The sequence below is a fragment of the Eretmochelys imbricata genome, chromosome 10 (assembly GCF_965152235.1).
Source record: "Eretmochelys imbricata isolate rEreImb1 chromosome 10, rEreImb1.hap1, whole genome shotgun sequence".
Taxonomy (NCBI): Eukaryota; Metazoa; Chordata; order Testudines; family Cheloniidae; genus Eretmochelys; species Eretmochelys imbricata.
In genome coordinates, this window is record NC_135581.1 from 67,021,981 (window position 1) to 67,045,337 (window position 23,357).

The window sequence follows — 23,357 nt, forward strand, 5'->3', positions numbered from 1 at the left end:
GAGAACAGGCATTCTCATGGCACTGTTGCAGCCGGCATCGCAAGATATTCACATGCCAGATGAGCTAAAGATTCGTATGTCCCTTCATGCTTCAACCACCATTCCCGGGGACATGCGTCCATGCTGATGACTGGTTCTGCTCGATGACAATCCAAAGCAGTGTGGACCGACGCATGTTCATTTTCATTATCTGAGTCAGATGCCACAGCAGAAGGTTGATTTTCTTTTTTGGTGGTTCGGGTTCTGTAGTTTCTGCATTGGAGTGTTGCTCTTTTAAGACTTCTGAAAGCATGCTCCGCACCCCATCCCTCTCAGATTTTGGAAGGCACTTCAGATTCTTAAACCTTGGGTCGAGTGCTGTAGCTATCTTTAGAAATCTCATATTGGTACCTTCTTTGTGTTTTGTTAAATCTACAGTGAAAGCGTTCTTAAAATGAACAACATGTCCTGGGGTCATCATCCGAGACTGCTATAACATGAAATATATGGCAGAATGCAGGTAAAACTGAGCAGGGGACATAGAATTCTCCCCTAAGGAATTCAGTCACAAATTTAATTAACGTATTATTTTTTTAACGAGTGTCATCAGCATGGAAGCATGTCCTTTAGAATGGTGGCTGAAGCATGAAGGGGCATATGAATATTTAGCATATCTGGCACGTAAATACCTTGCAATGCTGGCTACAAAAGTGCCATACAAATGCCTATTCTCACTTTCTGGTGACATTGTAAATAAGAAGAGGGTGGCATTATCTCCTGTAAATGTAAACAAACTTGTTTCTCTTAGTGATTGGCAGAACGAGAAGTAGGACTGAGTGGACATGTAGGCTCTGAAGTTTTATATTGTTTTGCTTTTGAGTGCAGTTATGTAACAAAAAAAATCTACATTTAGAATCATAGACTTTAAGGTCAGAAGGGACCATTATGATTGTCTTGTCTGACCTCCTGCACAACGCAGGCCACAGAATCTCACCCACCCACTGCTGTAACAAACCCCTAATTTATGTCTGAGCTACTGAAGTCCTCAAATCGTGGTTTAAAGACTTCAAGGTGCAGAGAATCCTCCAGCAAGTGACCAGTGCCCCACGCTGCAGAGGAAGGTGAAAAAACCCCCAGGGGCTTTACCTATCTGCCCTGGAGGAAAATTCCTTCCTGACCCCAAATATGGCAATCAGCTAAACCCTCAGCATGTGGGCAAGACTCACTAGCCACACACCCAGGAAAGAATTCTCTGTAGTAACTCGGATCCCACCCCATCTAACATCCCATCACAGGCCATTGGGCATATTTACTGCTAATAATTGAAGATCAATTAATTGCCAAAATTAGGCCATCCCATCATATCATCCCCTCTATAAACTTATCAAGCTTAGTCTTGAAGCCAGATATGTCTTTTGCCCCCACTGCTCCCCTTGGAAGGCTGTTCCAGAACTTCACTCCTCTAATGATTAGAAACCTTCATCTAATTTCAAATCTAAACTTCCTGGTGGCCAGTTTATATCCATTTGTTCTTGTGTCCACATTTGTACTGAGCTTAAATAATTCTTCTCCCTCCGTGGTATTTATCCCTCTGATATATTTATAGATAGCAATCATATCTCCTCTCAGTCTTCTTCTGGTTAGGCTAAACAAGCCAAGCTCTTTGAGTCTCCTTTCATAAGGCAGGTTTTCCTCAGATCATCCTAGTAGCCCTTCTCTGTACCTGTTCCAGTTTGAATTCATCCTTCTTAAACATGGGCGACCAGAACTGCACACAATATTCCAGATGAGGTCTCACCAGTGCCTTGTATAATGGTACTAATATCTCCTTATCTCCATTGGAAATACCTTGCCTGATACATCCCAAGACGGCATTAGCTTTTTTCATGGGCATATCACATTGGCGGGTTATAGTCATCCTGGGATCAACCAATATTCCGAGGTCCTTCTCTCCTCTGTTACTTCCAAGTGATGCGTCCCCAGTTTATAACAGAAATTCTTGCTATGAATCTATAAATGCATGATCTTGCACTTTTCACTATTAAATTTCATCCTATTACTATTACTCCAGTTTACAAGGTCATCCAGATTTTCCTGTATGATATCCTGGTCCTTCTCTGTATGGCAACACCTCCCAGCTTTGGGTCATCCACAAACTTTATTAGCACATTCCCGCTTTTTGTGCCAAGGTCAGTAATAAAAAGATTAAATAAGATTGGTCCCCAAACTAATCCCTGAGGAACTCCACTAGTAACCTCCTTCCAGCCTGACAGTTCACCTTTCAGTGTGACCTGCTGTAGTCTCTCTTTAACTAATTCCTTATCCACCTTTCAATTTTCATATTGATCCCCATCTTTTCTAATTTAGCTCTTAATTCTCCATGTGCAACCGTTATCAAATGCCTTACTGAAATTGAGGTAAATTAGATCCACTGCATTTCCTTTGTTTAAAAAATCTGTTACTTTCTCAAAGGAGATCAGGCTGGTTTGACGCTATCTACCTTTTGTAAAGCCAATTGTATTTTGTCCCAATTACCATTGACCTCAATGTCCTGAACTACTTTAATTTGTAAGGTGCACTTTCATGACAAAGAGATTGCACTACAGTACTTGTATGAGGTGAACTGAAAAATACTATTTCTCTTGTTTATCATTTTTACAGGGCAAATATTTGTAATAAAAAATAATATACACGTTGATTTCAGTTACAAAACAGAATACAAGATATATGAAAATGTAGAAAAACATCCAAAATATCTAATAAAATTCAATTGGTATTCTATTGTTTCATGAAAAAAGAAAAGGAGTACTTGTGGCACCTTAGAGACTAACCAATTTATTTGAGCATGAGCTTTCGTGAGCTACAGCTCACTTGAAGTGAGCTGCAGCTCACGAAAGCTCATGCTCAAATAAATTGGTTAGTCTCTAAGGTGCCACAAGTACTCCTTTTCTTTTTGCGAATACAGACTAACACGGCTGTTACTCTGAAACCTATTGTTTCATGGTGTGATTAAAACTGTGGTTAATCGCAATTAATTTTTTGAGTTAATCAGGTGAGTTAACTACAATTAATCGACAGCCCTAGTTTACAGAGAAACCGAAGTGCTGGTGACGGCAGTCGGCAGAGTGGAAAACCAATGACTCAGTCCAATAGGATCTATCTGTCATTTTCTGGTTTGTGCTGGGCAATGAAAACTCAGAGATCTTGGCTGTATGGGAAAGTGACCCAATCAGTAGAAAGGGTGGCAGCCCAAAAAACCAACATCTCCCTAGAGGGAAATTTCAGATCTGACCAGGAGGTGGAGAACTCTCACCCTGTCCTCCTCCAGCAGTCCAGAGGCCCCCCTGAATACCACCCCTATCAACATTCAGATCATCTTCTGCATGACTGAGAATGAGGGACAGGAATACAGGATAGCAGGATTAGCTGCAGACGTTCCATACTTTGGAAAGTGCTCATTGGATAACAGTTGTCCTCCATCTTTTGGAGGTGGTTTATGCTCTTGAGGGACCATAGAAGATAATCTGGGTTTCTATAGCCCCTTGACTGTTCCTCTCTGGCTGACTGACTCTGTCCCTAACATATGACAGGGACAACTGTTAAATGCAGTCACTGCTCCTATCAAAACCTCCTGCTCTGCCTTCTCCCCTCCCCAAATTTCTATAATGCTTTATGCATTGTCAATGCAAAAATCCTCAGCCCATTGACAATGTCAAGTTAGAGGGCAGCACAGTGCTATAAAAATAAACAACAAAAGGAACTGGTCACCAAATATTCATGTTTACATAGAATTCAATAAACAGCCTCTATATTTTAATTCACCTATACCTGCTGCAGAATTTTCCAGACTACTGCACAGACCGAGGGGCTGTGCTGTACAATTAAGATCCCATTTGTCATAGAGTACGGGACCATGCTTATCTTTATGTTATGCAATTACATTCCCATCACCAGCTCAGAAACCCCTCAATACTATCCAAACCACGGCCTTCTAGCACCAGCCACCCAGTAGTTACACGGATAAGACACCCTCAAAAGGAATATAAGTAAGATAAGGAGGAATGGAAGGGAAGCTGTCATTTACCTGGTATCCAGTAAACTTGACTCCAGGGTTGTTTTCTATTTCCCACAGTCCTTCGTTAAATCCTTTTCGTTTGTTTGACTTCCCAAACTTATCTTTATATTCTTTATATGGGAAGAGGTCTTTGGGCCCCAGAAACGCACTGCATTTTAACAAAATTGACATTCAAAAACTATTGTTAGGATTCTTTTCCCTGTAAGTTAAACCCATATTGCAGATGTGATGCCTATTCTTTTGTTCATCATAGTAAATCATTACACTCTGGCTGGTTTTGTGTTAGTGCTGTGAATCTGAATTCAGGACCTCAGCTTTTGATGTTACGAAATCATGCTGTGCATCTCTACAAACAATGATTACTTAGTCTCATGTATTATATTAATTACTGCTGAGAATTCTGCAAATCGGGAACAGACTAAAAATAATGCTGTATAAAAAATTAAAGTGCATGGAGAACTGCTAGAACCCATGCACCAAAACTTACCCCTTGGTTATGTGGCCATAACGGCTGTCGTATTTATATTACCTTAGGGGCCCCAATGTGCTAGGCGCTGTACAAACACTGAATAAAAAGATGGATCGTGCTCACAAACTCTTACAACTAAGTATAACAAGAGACAACTGATAGGGGATACAAGAAAACAATGGGACGATATTGGTCGGCATTACTAGCAGTGCTATCAACACACCTGGTGCCTAATTATTGCCAAGTTATTTGTAGGCATCACAGCTAAAAGTCTTAGCACTATGCCCTTTCTGCCGCAGGTCAACCCATCCCAAAAATGGACATCACGATGCAGGGAGGAAGAAATAAAATTAGCAAGAATTTACCTACAAAACCCATGGCTATCATTGGATTATAAAATCCTACTCACATTCTAGGCAATTCCTGGCATAAAGAAACTTTGGAAAATATACCAATAATTTCATACATAAAACCTAAAAAAACCCATCATTTCTTCTTCGCTTACTATTTCTCAAAGACTGGTATTTTTACACTTCCATGGCCAGTCATAATTTGTATCAAGCATGATGGAGGGAAAAAATCCACTTCATTCCCATTGGAGAACCTTCTGCCCATCAAAATAAGCTCATAGCTACCTAACCACTTTATCTTTTACTGTAACCCTTTTCCTACCTCCTACGCACTTTTATGGCCCCCATCACTGTAGAGTCTCAGAGCTTCACAGTCTTTCATGTGTTTATCCCCACAACAGCCCTGTGAGGTAAGATAGGGCTAATATCCCCATTTCACAGATGGGGAACTGAGGTAGAGAGAGACTAAAAGACTTGGCTAAGGTGACAGAGGAGGTCAGTGACAGAGAAAGGAATTAAACAAAGATCTTCATCATCCCATGCTCGCACCTTGACCGTTGGGCCATCCTTCTTCCCACTTGTGCAGCTTCAATTGAACTAGGCCTTGATCCTTTTTGCACTTATGCATGTGAGTAATTTTATTCACGACTGGTCCCATTCCCTCAGGGGCCTGACAGCATGGAGAGAGCTGCTGTACTGAGGCCTTAAACTGTAGACTCTTTGGGGCAAGGATCTGCTCTTACTATGTGTCTATAGAGCATCTAGCACAATGGCACCTGGATCTAATGTGGCCTTTGAGAAATCCACACTTGTACAATAATAATACTAATGTGGAGAATGTACATTTACTTAAAAAGCTAACGAGTAATCTCCCAACATACATGATAAAAGTGACAACAGAGCAAAGAACCCCAAGAACTTTAACTTTCCTTTATCTCTAAGAAAGTATTCCCTAATTTTGCTGCTACTGAGAGATCTCTCTTCATATGGCCAAGGGCTCACACCAAAGCTATAGGGAAAACAATTACAGCGGATCATGTGAAACTCACCCTGACACACCTGAATTTATCTCATCTATAACATATGGAAATTTTAGTTCAGTTTTTACACACAAGGTAAAAAATAAAAATCATCCCAAACTGGGTTTGAGACCTTTCCATTGTCCTTCGTGGAGGAGGATAGTTTTCACTGCTCTGCCATAACAGAGCTAACGAGACGCACTCTGCAGTTTATTATTAGTTATTCTTTCTAAAATATGGAGATAATTGCACAATACATTTCTATTCCTGAGGTAAAAACCAGATCACAGGCTAATAATAACTTTGAGGCAAACTAAGTCATTAGCCCAAAATTAAGCCTCTGCAGAGTTAACAGTAAGCAACATCTAATTAATATTATTCTTATTCTAAGATGTGGTAATTAATTATTTAGAGACTCTTTACCCCTCCTCATTTCCCCCCCATGGCCCCACCCAGCTCAGTTCTTCCACCCTCCCTTCTGTTCCACCTTCCTCCACCCCACAACACAGAAGAATATTTATTTTAAGCACTAAGTGGAAATAGCGTGAGACTCCTGTTTCAGCTTTGCTCTTTTTCCATTTGCCCACCACCAATCTTCTCACCCTATCCTGTTCTATGTTTATGTAGAAATACAAGCGTACAGGGCCAGATTATTAAAAGTACTTAGGTATCTCACAGGATTTTCAAGTGCACCCAGGTGCCTAAGATCCCACTGATTTCAATGCGTTTTAGGTGCCAAAGGGCTTTTGAAAATCCCACCAGGTGCCTAAATACCTTTGAAAATCTGGCCCATAGTCAACAGAAAATCCTTGCTCTTTCACTGACTTTGAGTCAGTTACTTCCCCCAAATTAATATTAACTTGAGCTCAAAATTAGAGACACTCAAGTTTCAATTAAGAAAAAACACTTTCTAAACCACTCTTTATTGCTGAAGGGACAAATTCTGATCCCAGTGAAGTCAACGGGAGTTTTGGTACCAGCTTCAATGGGATCGGACTGTGCCCAAAAAGGTGTTTGAATACAATACATTCATCTTGGTTACCTCAAGTACAATGTACTTTTATCATAGATCTAGCTCCCGGTGATCCATTAACAGTCATGTCAAAATGTGTACATGAAAGAAACCTGGGCCCTGATTCCCATTGACATGCAGGCCCCGATGCACCACCCTGGCCCTGTAGGATGGCATTCACAATCACACCCACGTTAAGGCTCCTTTACATTACCAATGCCAGATTCAGGCCCATAGTATCTACCTCTAGTCTCACACTGGTTTCAATCAAGATTTACTCCATTAATGTTAATGGAGAGACACAGGAATAAGAACAGTTTGAGTGAAAGGAGATTCAGGCCCACACATTTCAAAAGAAACCACCATGTTCATTCACTTACGTTTCATGAGTCCCAAAAAAGAAGATAGGGTACTTATTTGCTGGAGGCTTCACAGCTCCCTCAGGGAGTTCATCAATCTGTGGGATAGAAAGGGACACCGGACTGTTACCATGTTCCATCCAATCTCAGAAGCCAGACAACCACAAAGGTGTGATTGGAGATTTCACAACTTCTTGGAGGTCCCATTCTGTGCTTGGGGATTGTTTATTTTAATTAGTTTATATTTTATAACAAGTGTATGTGTCTGCGAAGCACCTCAGTGGCAAACCTGAAGAGTCAATTCCTCAATTTAGCCACAGAACAGGGACACTGGGGCAGCCATATGGCAACCTTCTACCACCCTGCACTACCTATGTATCTATCGATGGTACTTATATGGCCCCCATAACCACAGTATCTGAGGGCCTCACGATCTTTAATGTATTTTTCCCCACAACACCCCTGTGAGGTAGGGAAGCATCATTATCCCCATTTTACAGATGAGGACCAGACAGACTAAATGACATGCCTGAGGTCACACAGGAAATTTATGGCAGTGGAGGGACTTGCACATAGGTCTCCTGAGTTCTAAGCTAGCACCCTAACCACCGGACCAACCTTCCTCTCAACCCTCTTCCAGAGAAGTCACATCTCCTGTTCTATTGGACTGGGAATGATAACTTCATCTCCATACCCCATTTGGTCCGTGGTCTCTGCTGAGGCTACCAACAAGGCTACAAAGGAATGCTCCTTGTGCTGCGGGTTTTTGTGAGGTGTGCACTTATCTCCCAAGAACTGGACAGAGACCACCAAGCTCATGTCACACTCGTCACCAAACAGACATAGGGCAACAACTTTCAATACAGAACTAGGGCCAGATCCTCAGCGGATGTAAATCAGAGTAGCTCCAGTGACTTAAGCCTGGTGGTGCCACATTACATCAGCTGATGATCTGGCTTCTGAGCCAGCAAGGAACCTGACCTTCTAAGACATTTCATGAAAACTTTTCAAAATTTTGTCTACGCGAATGTAAGTGTTAGGGATCTTATTTAAACTCATATAAAGGAAAAGCAAAGAGTGACTGGGGGTTCAGACTAGTAGCAAGTCCTTAGCTGACCTCAGTATTGCCGCTGGCAAGAACTTCACAGCTATTCTGTGCATTCTTCAATACCAGAAACAGATGTCCAGGACGTTACCTAAGCCCCGGTTTTCACTGACATTCATAACCTGTTTAAATGAGGGCCCACCAATCAGATTATTTCCTGGTTAATTCCTATTTTAAATACAGGTACCAGACTGTAACTGCAGGAAAAAGAATGCGAAGGGAAACATTCAAACCCTGCCACTCACTTACAAATGCAGATTGGTAGCCAGTCAGGGTTTCCACGGCTTTCAGATTGCAACAAATATTATGCTACTTAAAGCTAGAAGTGTCTAAACTTCATACTAACAAGGTCTACAATGATAATTTACCAGGAGCCTGGGGGATGCACCCAATTTGCAGGAATGCGTCATACTACAGTCACCCCTCATCTTCAGTATGAACAGGAGAGAAACTAGGTCCAGAATGGGCCAGACAATGTGGCTAAAAGGAGCACTGTACATGGGATCACAGTGGCAGTCTCTGCAGCTACATCTCCATGTTAAATTTGAAGTCAGCCATGGACTGCATTGTAGAAAGATGTGGCGTACAATGCCAGTGGAGTTTTTCCTGGAATAAAACTAACAGCTGCAAATCATCTGAGGAGTGAAGACTGATGCTGAAGAGTGAAGACACGCTTAGTGTTGAATGCTGATCAGGAGGAACTTTTCTTACACAGAGTCCCAAGGAAGGATATTCACATGACCCTGAGACTGGGGGATGGGGTGTTATATCAGATGATATTCTGGACTCTGCAGGAGTGAGGATCCTCTCCCGAGCACTGTCTGCAGTGTAGTCAGACCACTTGCCACATTCCCTGGCAGCTTCTGTTGCCAGCTATGAGCAGCAACGAGGAGGTATGGGGAAGGGAGGTGTTGAGTTCTCTCTCGGTCTTGCTGCTCACCTGTTCTCTATTCCTCAATATGTTCATCCATTGACTGACCACCCCACTGCCTTTGTGTCATCTTAGGCAGTCATCAAAGAGCTTTTCACTGCTCTAGAAAATTGTGCACACCACAATCTTTCCAAAAGTTATTAAACGTAAATCTGCACTGGACAGCTCCAGGATGAGCTTGTAAAGCTCCCACTGCCTTACATGTACACTCCAACCTCCCGTTGTGTTGCCGAGGACCAGACACTTCCTACCTTCACTGACAGGGCTGTGACCTACACCCTTCAGATTAAGGTCTCTAGATACTATATGGGGGTGGAGTCCATCTCTAAGGGTATGTCTACACTGTGATAAAAAACCTGCGGCACTGAGTTTCAGAACCCGGCTCAGGTGACTTGGGCTCGCAGGGTTCAGATTGCAGGGCTACAAAATTGCAGGGTGGACATCTAGGCTTGGGTTGGAGCCCGAGCTCTGAGACCACGCAAGGGGGGAAGGTCTCAGAGCCCAGGCTCTGGCCCAAGCCTTAGGGTGACCAGACAGCAAGTGTGAAAAATCGGGACGGGGTGGAGGGTAATAGGAGCCTATATAAGAAAAAGCCCCAAATATTGGGACTGTCCCTATAAAATCAGGACATCTGTTCACCCTACCAAGGCTGAACGTCTACAGTTCAATTTTATAGCCACACAGCCCGAGCCTGGCGACCTGAGTCAGCTGACTGGAGTCAGTCGTGGCCATCCCAGGGGTCTTTTATTGCAAAATAGGCATGTCCTTAGTGTCATGCAGGACCCCATCCAGTTACTGTTGAACTCAAAGGCAAAATTTTCATTGAGTTTAGGGGGAAACAGAACTCAGTAATACAGAAGGTTCTCTGTTCTTTTGCGGTTTGATAAGACTCTGTGCAGCCTGCCCACGTGAGACTATTAGGGGAAAACCTGCATGACCTGCCATACAAAAGAGAAACATGACGGGGCCCTTTTGATTGACTGCTGAAGTTACAAATGCCTCTTATTTAACTAACTGAATAACTTCAGCACTCCTTGAAAACGACTACTATTTTCCACAAAGGGATACTTAGGAGGACAGCAGCCACGCTGCCAGCTCCCTGCTGCTGAGCTCAGCCCCAAATCACTGTCATCCTCCTTTAATCCTTGATTAAATCCACTAAGATTTGGATCTGCTATTTCCCTCAATGCCAGCAAGATCAATGCAAGGGGGGAAAAACCCTGAATTGCTCAAACCGGGAACAAGAGAGATAAGTGCACCCATGTTAAGACAGTGTGCTGTAGTCACAGAAACATAGTGAATGAAAGGAGCATCTGTCTACTACACCGCCTAACTGCTGCTTTGTTTTGCTTCTGGAAGGAAACAGACAGATTTTAAAGTGCCTGGTATAACCTGCAATCAAATTGGAGGGGGTTGTTTTTTTTCTGAAGCAAAACAGACGGTGCACTGACTCTTGAGCCACGCTGTGCATGAATCTGATCTGTGCATTGACCACATCATAATCATTTAGTTCAATTACCCCTAAAATAAAGCAGGTGGTTTCAGATTTCCAGTTTTCTCTCCTTTACTTCTGTTGCTTTCATCTGCTTAATGAATAACAACAGCTTTCTTTCTAAACAAGCTCAGCACAGTAGCGCCTCCCAGCATTTGGTTGCTCGCCAAATGGCCCAACTTTGGAGCCCGTTTACTAGGCTTGTGGTAATTAAATGCAACGTGCGAGGTGCAGGTCTGCAAGTGAAACATGCACCCCTCACATCACTAGTTGGTGCAGGGGTTTTAGAAAAGCATGTTGCTAAGGTCAACAAACATGAGTAACAGATCAGACAATTTTTGCAATCTCCTTGAAAGACCTTATTGTATTCAGTTTATATATGATTGTGGGCTGGGATTGTACGTAACTTCTGTGGGGGCAGATGGGACAGACTATACTGTCTAGACCAGAGGTGGGCAAACTACGGGCCACATCTGGCCCGCGGGACCCTCCTGCCCAGCTCCTGAGCTCCTGGCCCAGGAGGCTAGCCCCCGGCCCCTCCCTGCTGTTCCCCATCCCCCGCAGCCTCAGCTCGCTCCGCCGCCAGTGCAATGCTCTGGGCAGCAGGGCTGCGAGCTCCCGGGGCAGTCCAGCTGCAGAGCCCAGCCTGAGCCAGTGCTCAGTGCTGCGTGGTGCGTGGCTGGCTTCGGCTGAGCGGTGCGGCTGCCTGTTCTGGTGCAGCCGTGCCGCCAGCCACCGGTGCTCCAGGCAGTGTGGTAAGGGGGCAGGGAGCGGGGGGGGGGGGGGTTGGATAGAGGGCAGGGGAGTTTGGGGGTGTGGTCAGGGGGCAGGGGTGTGGATGAACTCAGGGCAGTCAGAAGGCGGGGAGCAGGGGGGTTGAATGGGGGCAGTCAGGGGACAGGGAGAAGGGGTGGTTGGATGGGGCAGGGGTCCCGGGGGGCAGGCAGGAATGAGAGGAGGGGTTGGATGGGGCGGCAGGGGGCAGTCAGGGGTGGGGTTCTGGGGACAGTCAGGGGACAGGGAGCGGGGGTGTGTGTGGATGGGGCAGGAGTTCCGGGGGGCCATCAGGGAACGGGGGGTTGGATGGGGCCGGAGTCCCGGGGGGGGGGGGGGGAGGCATCAGGGGGTGAGAAGCGGGGGATAGGGGATGGGGGCCAAGCCACGCCTGGCTGTTTGGGGAGGCACAGCCTCCCCTATCCAGCCCTCCATACAATTTCCAAAACCTGATGCAGCCTTCAGGCCAAAAAGTTTGCCCACCCTGGTCTAGATAATACTAAGAATGTGCCAGACCAGTATGGATTTTTGGGAAAATAAGTGTTAAGTGGATTTCCCGGGAAATCCATATGGAGAGGTTAATGCAAAAACCAAGTCATTTGACACTATGCCCTCAAGAAAGGGTGATTGTCTGGTGATTACCTGTTACAGAAGGCCAAGAGCAGAGGCCCGAGCTGTATGAAGAAATGGCTGATCTGCTCAGCCTTGGTTCTGAAGCAAAGATGGATGAACTTGTAAACAAGGAAAAAACCTCATTGTGGGGTTTGAAGCACTAAAACCTACCAGAGTCCTAGGTTGGAGTTGGGGTGACCTCTGGGGTAAGCCTTTTAGCATGTGTATAGGTGCTTTTCTTGTCTTAATGTTTTCTCTAAAGCGGTTTCACCTTAAGAATCAGTGTGCTTGCTTAAAAGGAGCTGGGTGATAACTTATCACTCTTGGCAATACACTGTTCATCGCCTTCAGAGTGAAAGCGAAGTGCAGACACTGGCCTGTTTAGGCAGTCTGGCTTGCTGGGGATATCACAGTGTCGAGCAGGGAGCTGTGCAGCCTTAAAATCCCTGGTCAGGAGGGAATGAAACGTGAGTCTCCACCCAGAGGAGAGGTGACTGCTGGGAGCAAGAAGGCTAAAGCAAGTGCCCTTGGTGGGCCATGGAGGAAGAACACAGGTGCAGTTGTCCTGAAACTGCAAAACCACATAAAGGACAATTTTGCATTGCATAATTTTTCATGCACAAATCCTTTTAGTTTGTAAACAACCTCAATAAGGGCCCAGTCTTGCAGCATACTAGCTGGCTCCTCATGCAGTATTCCCAACTCATTCCTGAAGGCTGGATTCTGCAGCACTTAACCCACAAGTAGCTCCACTGGAAGCAAGGAGACTGTTTGGAGAGTGAGGTACTAACTCTCTGGGCTACACTGTGGCGATTAAACCACAGTCCCGTCTGGGGGTGGTGCCGAGCTCCGCGTTCCTAGGAGAAGCACTGGTGAGACTGTGCTCCAGAGAGGCCCAAACCTTCATAGTGCTGCTTCTTGCACATGGGGGAGATGCAGCGTGCTCCATCCACTAGGATGGAAGAGATTGTTCCCTTTTGTGTGATGCCCCACTGTGCAGGCTAGTGCAGAGTGGGGGGGGGGGGGGCGGGCAGGGGGGCCATGACCCTTCCTCTTCCTCCCTGCCCCCCTTTTCGGGTGTTCAGCTTCCCAGCAGGCCCTACAGTCCCTGGAGCTCAGGGGCTGTTACTATCAGCAGCGCTTGCACAGCTACCCAAGGGAGAAAACAGCAGATTTTGGCCCTACATTTGGAATAATGGAACATTTCCTAGAGCTCCACTAAATTACACCTGGCCACCAAGGGTCTATACAGGCAGTCGCAGCACATAGTCATCCCAGCCACATCCTCTTTCCCTTAGGAAGGCCTCCTCTGCTGGGAGGTAGCACGGTATGCAGCCACGGCTCTGGCTCTTGGCGGTGTGGCAATCACCCCATGTAGGGGGAAGCAATCAGCTGAGATGGTTTTCTGGCTGCTTGGTGCCATCAGAGCAGAAGCTGGCCCATTATGTTTGACAAGGTATTCTATATGGCAAACGTATTTTGCTATCACGAAAACATGACGCAAACAGGAAAGATTAACTTGACTGTGCATAGATACATATGTGGTTGTAGAAACCACAAAAACAGGGCATTTAAATTGCAGAGCAGTAACCACTGACTTATGATATGCAGTAAGTGCCTTTGACTGGAAAAAGCACACAGAAGCACTGCAGAAATCCAAATCTCCCACTGAAATTTCTGGAGTCAGAGCACAGCAATCAAGTCAAACTGCAAACTGGTTAAAGTTGCTCATTATTACCAACAAAGACAAAGCATCTTGATATTCTGCAATTAGCTAATTAACAGAAAGAATGGCTAAAAGCAACCTTATTCAGAATCTATTGGTGGAACAGATTACTCGCTTTCCACCATGCTGGCGTTTTTATCTCCATCAATTTACCCATTTCAGCTAAAGAAGGAAAATACATGTGTTTTAAATAGAGTAGTGTAAGCTACTGGGAGCCACCAGAATGAACAGATCCTTTTTTCAGCAATTATTTAAAATAATACATCTTTCAACAAATGTCTAATATCATGTCTTTCTTCCCAGAGGAACCCAAAGTACTTCACAAATTATGAACATATTGCTTTAGTGAAATGCAGTCACCATCACAGCTTCACCAAATGTAGCCTTCCTTGCACCTTGTGCTATGGAGGGCAGGTCTAAGTAATCAGGCAAATACCAGTTGTGCATGGATATAATTTCCATGCAGCATACTTTGCATGCAGACCTTCACCTCCATTATTTGAAACTCTGGTCCAACAAATGTTTTCCATCACTAGTTTCTATTATCCTAATTCTGTGGTACTTAAATCAAGCCACACTTCCATAGAAATTGCCTAAGAACTGCAAAATTTGGCCCTTGATTTTCAAGACTGCATATCACTTTAACCACAGCATAATTCTTCCTCTGCTGTGGATCATACCCTAAACTACAAGTGGGCAATGCTGACATATGCACATTTTTCACCGGCTTTAAAAAAAAAAAAACTTCACAAAAGGGTGGGACTAGAAACAGAATCTAACAATAAAAAATAATTACTCAGCTCTAAAAGTGAAAAAAAGAAAAGACTCTAGGCACGTGAAAGTAGAATCAGCAAAAAAAAAAAAAAAAAAAAAAGAAAGAAAGAAAAAAGAGCAAAATGGCATCTCTGCTGCTGGAAGTGACTGAAGGTTACTGTACACACAACAAGAAATGACAATATAAAGGCATCAATCCTTCCTTTGCTTCTGTGCATGCTCAGGACCACAACAAGATTTAAAGAAGACAATGAAGAGTTAACTAAAGCCCAAATAATCCAGGCGGGCATGGCCTTGCTAAGCAGAAGCAGCAGTCCTGCAGTTGAATGCATCTCTAATTAGCACCATATTTACAAAAAACCCGAAAGTTAAAATTTATTAATGGCTGCGTTGCCTTAATCTTCAATATGAAGCTGGGACCCAGGAGCTTATGACTCTGATCCAACAAACCACTTAAGCATCTACATAACTTCGAAGCCAACAAGACTATTTATGTGCTTAAAATTATGCATATGCTCAATTTTTTGGCTGGATCAGGACCTACCCTTCCCAGAATGCAATGTTCCACCTTGATCCAGATGGTCACATGAAGGCAGCTGCAAATTGCTCCATTTTCTGCTAACAAAGTGTATCCCCAGCAAGCTCTCAATGATGTTTTTGCAATATTACTGTTAGCCACCAGGTGGTGCAATTGCTAGGTCTGTTTCTTTGAAGGTATAGGAGTTGAGTTGAGAGAAATCTTGTTGCTAACTTTGGAGGTTGGTTAAAACAACAAGTAAGCAGAGTAGAGTTTGTTGTGCCTGAATTTCTCTGTCCGACTGAATCGCTTCTGATGCAGAGATGTTGCCTGCAGGTTATACCCACCCAAGCAAACCAAGCTTCACATGTTGCCAAAACAGGACAGTCCTTGAGTGGGCAAAATTTGGCCACTCTGGTTTGTGGTCTTACCCCTAAGATATAAAGGTTTGTGAATCCTGAGTAAAGAATAAACGAGCTTGAAAATAAAAACCAAGGTAGCTAAGTTGTTGAAACAACAACAAATGACAAATTTTACAGGCTGCATGAGCACAAATACCTCCATTCTCTCCTGCCAGCTTCGTTCTCATGAGCCAGTGGGAGATTAAAACTGACAAAAGTCCTGCTCTCTGCTATGCTCAGAGATCAAAAATTCTGCCACGTTCTACATCCTGTCTGCCCATAGCTGTCGGGAAGGGTGGCCTGAAGGCATGATATGCTCATTCACAATACTGGGTTTGTTATTGTTGGGTTTTACAGTGTTGAAACTGCGATTTTATTACTTTACTGGGGGGCAGGGATAAAGTGGGAAATGTCAAATCAGGGCTGAATCAAATATTTGGGCTTGTCCACTGGATCATAATTCTTTCATCTACATGAAGAGTGCTTTGAGTGTGGACCTTTGGCCAAACACATAAAACCAAATTCTTTAACCAGAGCCTCATGCATTCCACACCCCTGTGCTCCAGAATCCAACTTTCATTAAAAAAAAAAAACCCAAAACAAAAAAAAAGTTGCTAGCCCTTACAATGGTGAGGGTAACCTCAAAAATGTAAACAGCTCCTGTGCTGACTCCTGTGGTCTGCGGACTGACTTTTACTAATCATTTTCAGATTTAATTAATTTTTAAAAATCCCTCCATTTTTTAATATGGGCCTGCCACACCATTTCCAATCTGCCACAGCCGATGTCAGGAGTCTTGCTGCAGAGTTTCAGTCCAGCTTACTGCAGAATACACAAAGCCTTGTATATTATGTGGCCCAGGACCAGCCCTATTTGAAAAGGCAATGGGACCTAGGGAGACTGCAGGTATCAGAATGCCGAAGGGAGCTGGCAGATCCTAAAAGATGTAATACTAGAGGCTCAACATCAAGCTATTGTGACGCAGAGGGGAGATAAGAAGAGCCACAGGAGAACAATATGGTTGAACAGGGAGCTTTTTAACGATCTAAAAACCAGAAGGGATACATACAGGAAATGGAAGGAGGGGCATGTCATCAAGGAAGTTTACACGGGAATAGCACGAGAGTGCAGGGACAAAAATCAGGAAAGCCAAGTCAAAGAATAAGTTACAGCTAGCAAGAAAGGTTAGAGACAACAGGAAGGGGTTCTACAAATATGTCTGACAAAAAAGAAAGATCAAGAATGGTGCGGGTCCGCTGCTCAGTGGAGGTGGTGAGCTGATAACAGAAGATGATAGGAAGGCAGAGATGCTCAATGCCCACCTTGCTTCAGTATTCTCACAAAAAATAACATGTGACTGGATGACTAGCACAGTTACCATAGACAATAAAGGGGAAGGGATGCAGATCAGGATAAGTAAAGAATAAGTCAGAGATCTCCTGACTAATTTGAATGAATTCAAGTCAGCAGGGCTTGATGCTACTCACCCCAGGTGCTGAAGGAATTAGCTGAAGATATTGCACCATTGGCAATAATACTTGCAAACTCCTGGATGACAGGAGAAGTCCCAGAACACTGGAGAAGGGCTAACATGGTGCCCATCTTTAAAAAAAAGGAGCAAAGGAGGAGCTGGGGACCTATAGACCAGTCGCCTGACTTCGATATCTGGGAAGCTACTCGAGCAATGTATAAAACATTCAATTTGCAAATACCTGGAGGATGAAGGGTTGATCATGCATTTATTAAGAACCAACCACGCCCAGGGCCAGCCCACAACATTTTGGCACCTGAGGCGGGGAGCTCAAATGACGCCCCCATGCCCCCTTGCTTGGGCCAAAACTTTGAAAGGTCTCAATTCTGCCTTCTTCCTGTTCTACTCCTCTCATGGTACTGCTCTGTTACCTACCCCAATAAAGGAGAACAACTTAAAATGCCTTGTTCCAAAATTTGAAGTAATACTTAACTTTCAAAGGCCTGAACAGCAAATGTAACTTTTCTTGTCTGCATAGTAAACACTGGCATTTTTATCTGTTTGAATAATCAAAGTGGTGCTTCCTGTGCAAAGACGTGAACTGCTTCCTGAAAGTCCACAGTCTGGGCCAGCTCATGCTCTACTGAGATGGTTGCAAGGCCGACCAGCCTCTCCTGTGTCATTGTGGAGCCTGGATGTGTTTTTATTAACTTCAGCTTGGAGAAGCTGCATTCTCCACTGGCAACTGTTAAAGGAAGTGTTAGAGGTATGCGCAGAGCAACAAAAGCATTTGGAAAGAGGGTGGTCATCTTATTTGTGCACATATATTCCAGAACAGCCTTTGGAGTTGATCCTGCTAAAATGTATCTTGAAAGGGCTTTCAGTTCATCATCTAAATCACTCGCATCAATATCGCGCATGTCATCATGTGTCAACACTGTCTCTAGTGCCCTGCATTGCTGGTGTAGGTCTTCTTCAGGTATAGTGAGGAGTTTGGGAATATCATACAACATCCCAAATATACTGCTGTGTTCCTTGAGCTACATGAAACGTTCAACTGCTTGTATTGCACAATCTAGCACCTGGTTAAAGAATTCAGCTTTGAATTGTTGTGTGGGGTCTTTTATGGGATTATCCCGTGTCTCGTAATCAAAATGTTTTCTTCTTCTTCGGTGACTCTTGTATTCTTGAATGGGTGGGAAAATAGCTTCAGTATGAAGTTCCTCTGCCAACTTCTGTGCACTCTTCAGAACGTTTTGAAATCCCTCATCTGACTGGTAACACTGTCAGTATGACTTTGCTTTGTCCAGTTGTTCCATTGTTCCAGATATATCAAGGTCAACACCTTGGAGTCTCTTGCTTACAACATTTATTTCAAACAGTATGTCATGCCACAACACTAAGCCACACAGAAATTTGAAGTTATGTAAGTTTCTGGTGATTCCGTTCCCCTCTGCCACTGTTCTCCCATGAACAGTTCCAGTCATAGCATTATCCTCCATAATGGCAACTATGGCATCATCTATCTTCCCACTTTGGTGTTTGATGGGCTTTATTGCCTCCACTTGACTTTCCCATCATGTGGCACTCAGTGGTTTCAGTGTCAGAGAGGATGTTCCCAGATGTTGCTTCAAAATTTGCCATCGATGAGTTGATGCAGAGAAAAATACATAGATGCTTTGAATTACATTAAAAAGTTCAGCAGCCTCACTAGAAGCTGATGCTGCATCACTGACCACCAAGTTCAGTGAATGAGAACTGCATGGGACAAAAAAAGCTTGAGGGTTTAACTCTTGGATCCGTTTCTGCACTCCTCTGTTCTTTCCTCTCATGGGCACCATTATCGTAGCCCTGACCTCTCATGTCAGCTATTGCAATTCCCGTATCTTCCAGCTTTTTAAGAAGCACATTTGTCATACCAGCTCCTGTAGTATCATCAATGTCAATATATTTTAGAAAATGCTCTCTGACAGTCACCATTGCAGGGACATTTTCACTAGGTTCTGTTGTTGTTACAAAATGTACCATTAAAGTCATTTGTTCCGTATGGCTGATGTCAGGTGTGCAGTCCAGAATAACAGAGTAATATCTTGCTGACTTCAGATCTGCCACAATCTTCTGTTTCACTTTTGTTGCCATTAACTGTATGATCTCATTTTGAATTGTTTTTCCAAGGTAGTGGTGTGTGTACATTTCTTGGGTGGTGACTCTTCTTAGATGCTCCTGGAGTACAGCACCAAACTCAGCCATCAGCTCCACAATTTTAAGGAAGTTTCCATTGTTTGGCACATACAGCTGATCTGAAGTGTCACACTACCCTAGGTTTTGGGTAGCAAGCATTCTCACAAGGGCAATGAGCCTTTTCAGAACATTTTGCAAGTAAAGAGACTCTGATGCAATCTTCTCTTGATGCTCATCATCTATGGTGGCCTTTAACCTTAGTCTCATCTGAAGCTCTTTCCACCTATGGAATGCTCTCTGGTGATTTGCTGCCTTCTCATGCCAGATTTCTAGCCAGATTTTTCCAGTCCTTTGTTCCTGTAGAACCCAATGTGGCTGGAACATTAGACTGGAAGAGTTTGCAACAAAAACAGTATGCAGCATTCTGGGTTTTTGAGTATATAAGCTATGGCCTCTCCACTTTGTCACCATTGGGGATTTCACGCCAGTAATGTGTTGGATGGAAACTTCTATTTTCATTGTCTTTGGGGAACATGAAGTTTTTCACTTGCTGGGGCCCATGCAGTACAAGGAAGTCCCTCAGGATACTGCTCGAGTGGGTCCACAGTCCTGGATCATCTAGACTTAAGGAACTAAACTCAGCAACAGCTGTTTCTTGCCCCTCCACCACTCTCTTCTCTGATCTACACTTTTCTTCAGGAATATGCATGGTTACATCCATTTGAGATGGAGATATGGATGCTGCAGTAGCTGCCAGGTTACCCGCACTCTGACTAACTAGAACATCAGGCACCTCCTCACATCCTCACCGGGGCCGGAAGGCTCACTGTGAACATTTGTGTCTATGTATCTCAGGAGAGCTCCTTCCTGCTTAGATAGAAAAGCTTCCTTTGCTTTCTTTCTTTTTCTGAATGCTGCCCCAGAGGGGCGTTTTCTTCTTTCACTCATGACTGCTGTTCTGTGCCAGCTATAGAGGCCCTCAACACTCAACTGAAGGGGACAAATAAGCAGGCTGGTAGCAGGGCCTGAGTGAGGGAAGATATCAGCATCTTAAGGGCCTAACTGGCTCCTGCTACTTCAGTTGACTGCCTGTTCTCCTCAAGTGGGTTCAGGGAAGCAGCAGGAAACAGGAAGCTCCCTGAGGAGCTGGTGTTAATCAGTCCAGGCTGCTGGGGGTGCTAGAGAGGTACATAAGGGGTTTCTCCTCCTCTCTCTCCCTGCAGCTCCTACTGTTTTCTGTTGTTCCCTCTCACCTTTTCCCTGCCTGCCTGTTATGTCTCTTGTGCCCTCCTTCCTCCAGCACAGCACTCCACCATCTCTGTGCATCTAGAGCAGAGAGAATACATATGCACCAGCAGTAGACACAATTTTCTACGCTCTGGGTCCTAGTGGTGCCCCCTCCTCAGTTTGCCTCATGGTAAGGCCAGCCCCGACTACGCCAAACCAACTTGATTTCCCTCTCTGACAAGGTAACTGGTTTGGTGGATAGGGGGAATATGGTGGACATAATATACCTGGACTTTAGCAAGGATTTTGACAGTCCCACATGACATTCTCATAAATAAGTTGGGGAAATGCAGGCTTGGTAGAACTATCATTAAATGGATACATAATTGGTTAAACAACTGCAAACAAAGAGTAACTATTAATGGAATGATGTCAGATTGAAAGGAGGTCTCAAGTGGGGTTCCACAGGGGTGTGTTCTGCGTCCGGTGTTATTTAACGTCTTTATTAATTACCTGGATGTACAAATAGAGAGCATACTGATCAAATCTGCAGATGACACAAAGCTGGCGGCGGGGGAGAGGGGGTTGCAAACACTTTGGAGAATAGAGCTAAAATTCAAAGGGATCTGAATAAACTGGAGAACCGGGCTACCCACAACAAAATGAAATTCAACAAAGACAAAGAAAAGGTGCTACATTTAGGGCAGAAAAACCAAATGCGCAAATACAGAATGGGAGATAACTGGCTTGCTGCTGGAAGCATGGCTGAAAAGGATCTGGGAGTTGTGGTGGATCACAACCTCAACATGAGTCAACGACGTGATGCTGCTGCAAAAAAAGCAAATGCAATTTTAGGTTGCATTAACAGAGGTGTAGCTTGCAAGTCACGGGAGGCGATAGTACCGCACTATTCGGTGCTCGTTGGGCCTCAGTTGGAGTGCTGTGTCCAATTCTGATCACTGCTATATTAGAAAGGATGCAGAGAAACTGGAAAGGATCCAGAGGTGAGCGACAAAGATGACCAAAGGGATGAAATGCAAACCATATGAGCAAAGGCTGAAGGAACTGGAGATGTTTAGTTGGGGAAAAAGGCGAGTAAGAAGGGACATGGTAGCCCTCTTCAAATACTTGAAAGGCTGCTATAAAAAAGATGGAGAAAAATTGTTCTCTCTTGCCGGGCAGGACAAGAGAAAATAGGTTCAAACTACAGCATAGCAGATTTAGATTAAATCTCAGGAAAAACTTCCTAACTGTAAGAACAGCTGGACAATGGAACAGACTGCCTAGGGAGGTTGTGGATGCTGCTTCACTGGAGGTTTTCAAAAAGAGGCTGGATAGCCATCAGTCTTGGATGGTTTAGATACAACAAATCCTGCATCTTGGCAGGGAGTTGGACTAGATGACTCATAACGTCCCTTCTAACCCTATTGCTCTATGATTCTAATGTGATGCTCCACTTCGTTGTCAATAGACACAAACATACTAAAGATGAGGGAGGGTGCAATCTGCTCCATCTTCTGCAAATTAAATGCAGCCTCCAAGCTCCATCTAGAGTGGCTCCCAGTTTGACACTCTTGTATCAGATGCTATTTGGGGCTTTGGTCACACACTTAATTTTATTCCTTAAGGAAGGTGTAACACAAAATATGCCTGCTTGCCCCTCACTTGCCTGGGTTGTTAGTGCATGCCTTATAGCTACAGAGTATGCTGGGATTACTGAAACACTCTTTTTCTTGAATTGCAAGCAGTGAAAATGCTCCTACCTTGAAAAAGAACATACAATTTCTGTCCCTCAAAAGCACTGATTACAAGACCCACAATGTTGCAAGCTGTCGACCAATATCTCTTTTGTCTGTGCCTTTCACGGTGATGGAGCGTTTCATTCTTCAGTGTATCTCCCTAGAAGTGGATTCAATACTCAGCGTTGAGCAACCAGACTTTCTGAGAGGTTGGAGCACCTAAGATCAAGTGCTAGCTTTGACAACATTAATCGAAAATGGCTTTCAGAAAAATCTGAAGATGGGAGCCATATTTCTGGACCCGACAACAGCATATAAGAGTTTGGCACATGGGGCTCTTAGTCAAATTGTCAAGAGCACTCCTAGCATGGGAAGTCATTGACCTTCTCTGCAACAGACATTTCTGAGTGCACACAGGAGACAGATTTAGCGCATGGAGAAGACAAACCAATGGTCTACCTCAATGCTCTGTGTGGCCACTGACAACTTTCAGCCTGTACACAAACAACCTTCCACTTACTGAGTCCCGCAAGTTCATGTACACAGATGGTATTTGCCTTTGGTGACCAAGCACCGTCACGCCCAGAACTTGAAGATGCCTTAAACGCTTACTTCATTAAGATGGCTGAATTCTGTAGTCAGTGGCATTTACAACCAAGTATAACCAAGACAGTTTTGAGTGTGTTCCACCTTTACAACTCCAGAGCAGCCCAAGAACTGGACATCATTCTCAATGGACATCACTTGAAACACGAATCCCACCCAGTTTAACACAGACCAACCCCTAGATAGATCTCTTACATGTTTAACCACCTGAGGAAAACTGCGGCTAAGGTGAGGTTTCATAACAACCTTCTAAGCAAATTGGCCAGCACTTCATGGGAAGCAATTGCTCGAACTCTCCAAGTATCCAGTTTAGCCTTCTGTTACTCTGCAGCAGAATACTGTGCTCCATTCTGGTTCCATTCTTCTCACGTCAAGTTGGTTGACGCACAACTATATTCAACTATGAGCATCAAAACTGGGACAATTCGACCCACACCAGTCCTGTGGCTCTCCATGTCAAGCAACATCACTCCCCCACACGTCCGCCATGAAGATGCTACAGCCAGAATAGCTGAGATGTTCAGGCCAAACTCAAGCC

General features: G+C 44.2%; 1 protein-coding gene across 2 annotated transcripts in view; it reads right to left on the reverse strand.

Moving 5' to 3' along the window:
- HDGFL3 (HDGF like 3) overlaps positions 1-23,357 on the reverse strand; it is a 58,067-nt gene that overhangs the window by 12,496 nt on the left and 22,214 nt on the right. For both annotated transcript variants that reach the window (XM_077828207.1, XM_077828206.1), the window contains exons 2-3: positions 7,285-7,361; positions 4,064-4,202 (exon numbers count right to left, since the gene is read on the reverse strand). In XM_077828207.1, coding sequence (XP_077684333.1) covers positions 4,064-4,202; positions 7,285-7,361 — 216 coding nt within the window. The remainder of the gene's footprint in view (positions 1-4,063; positions 4,203-7,284; positions 7,362-23,357) is intronic.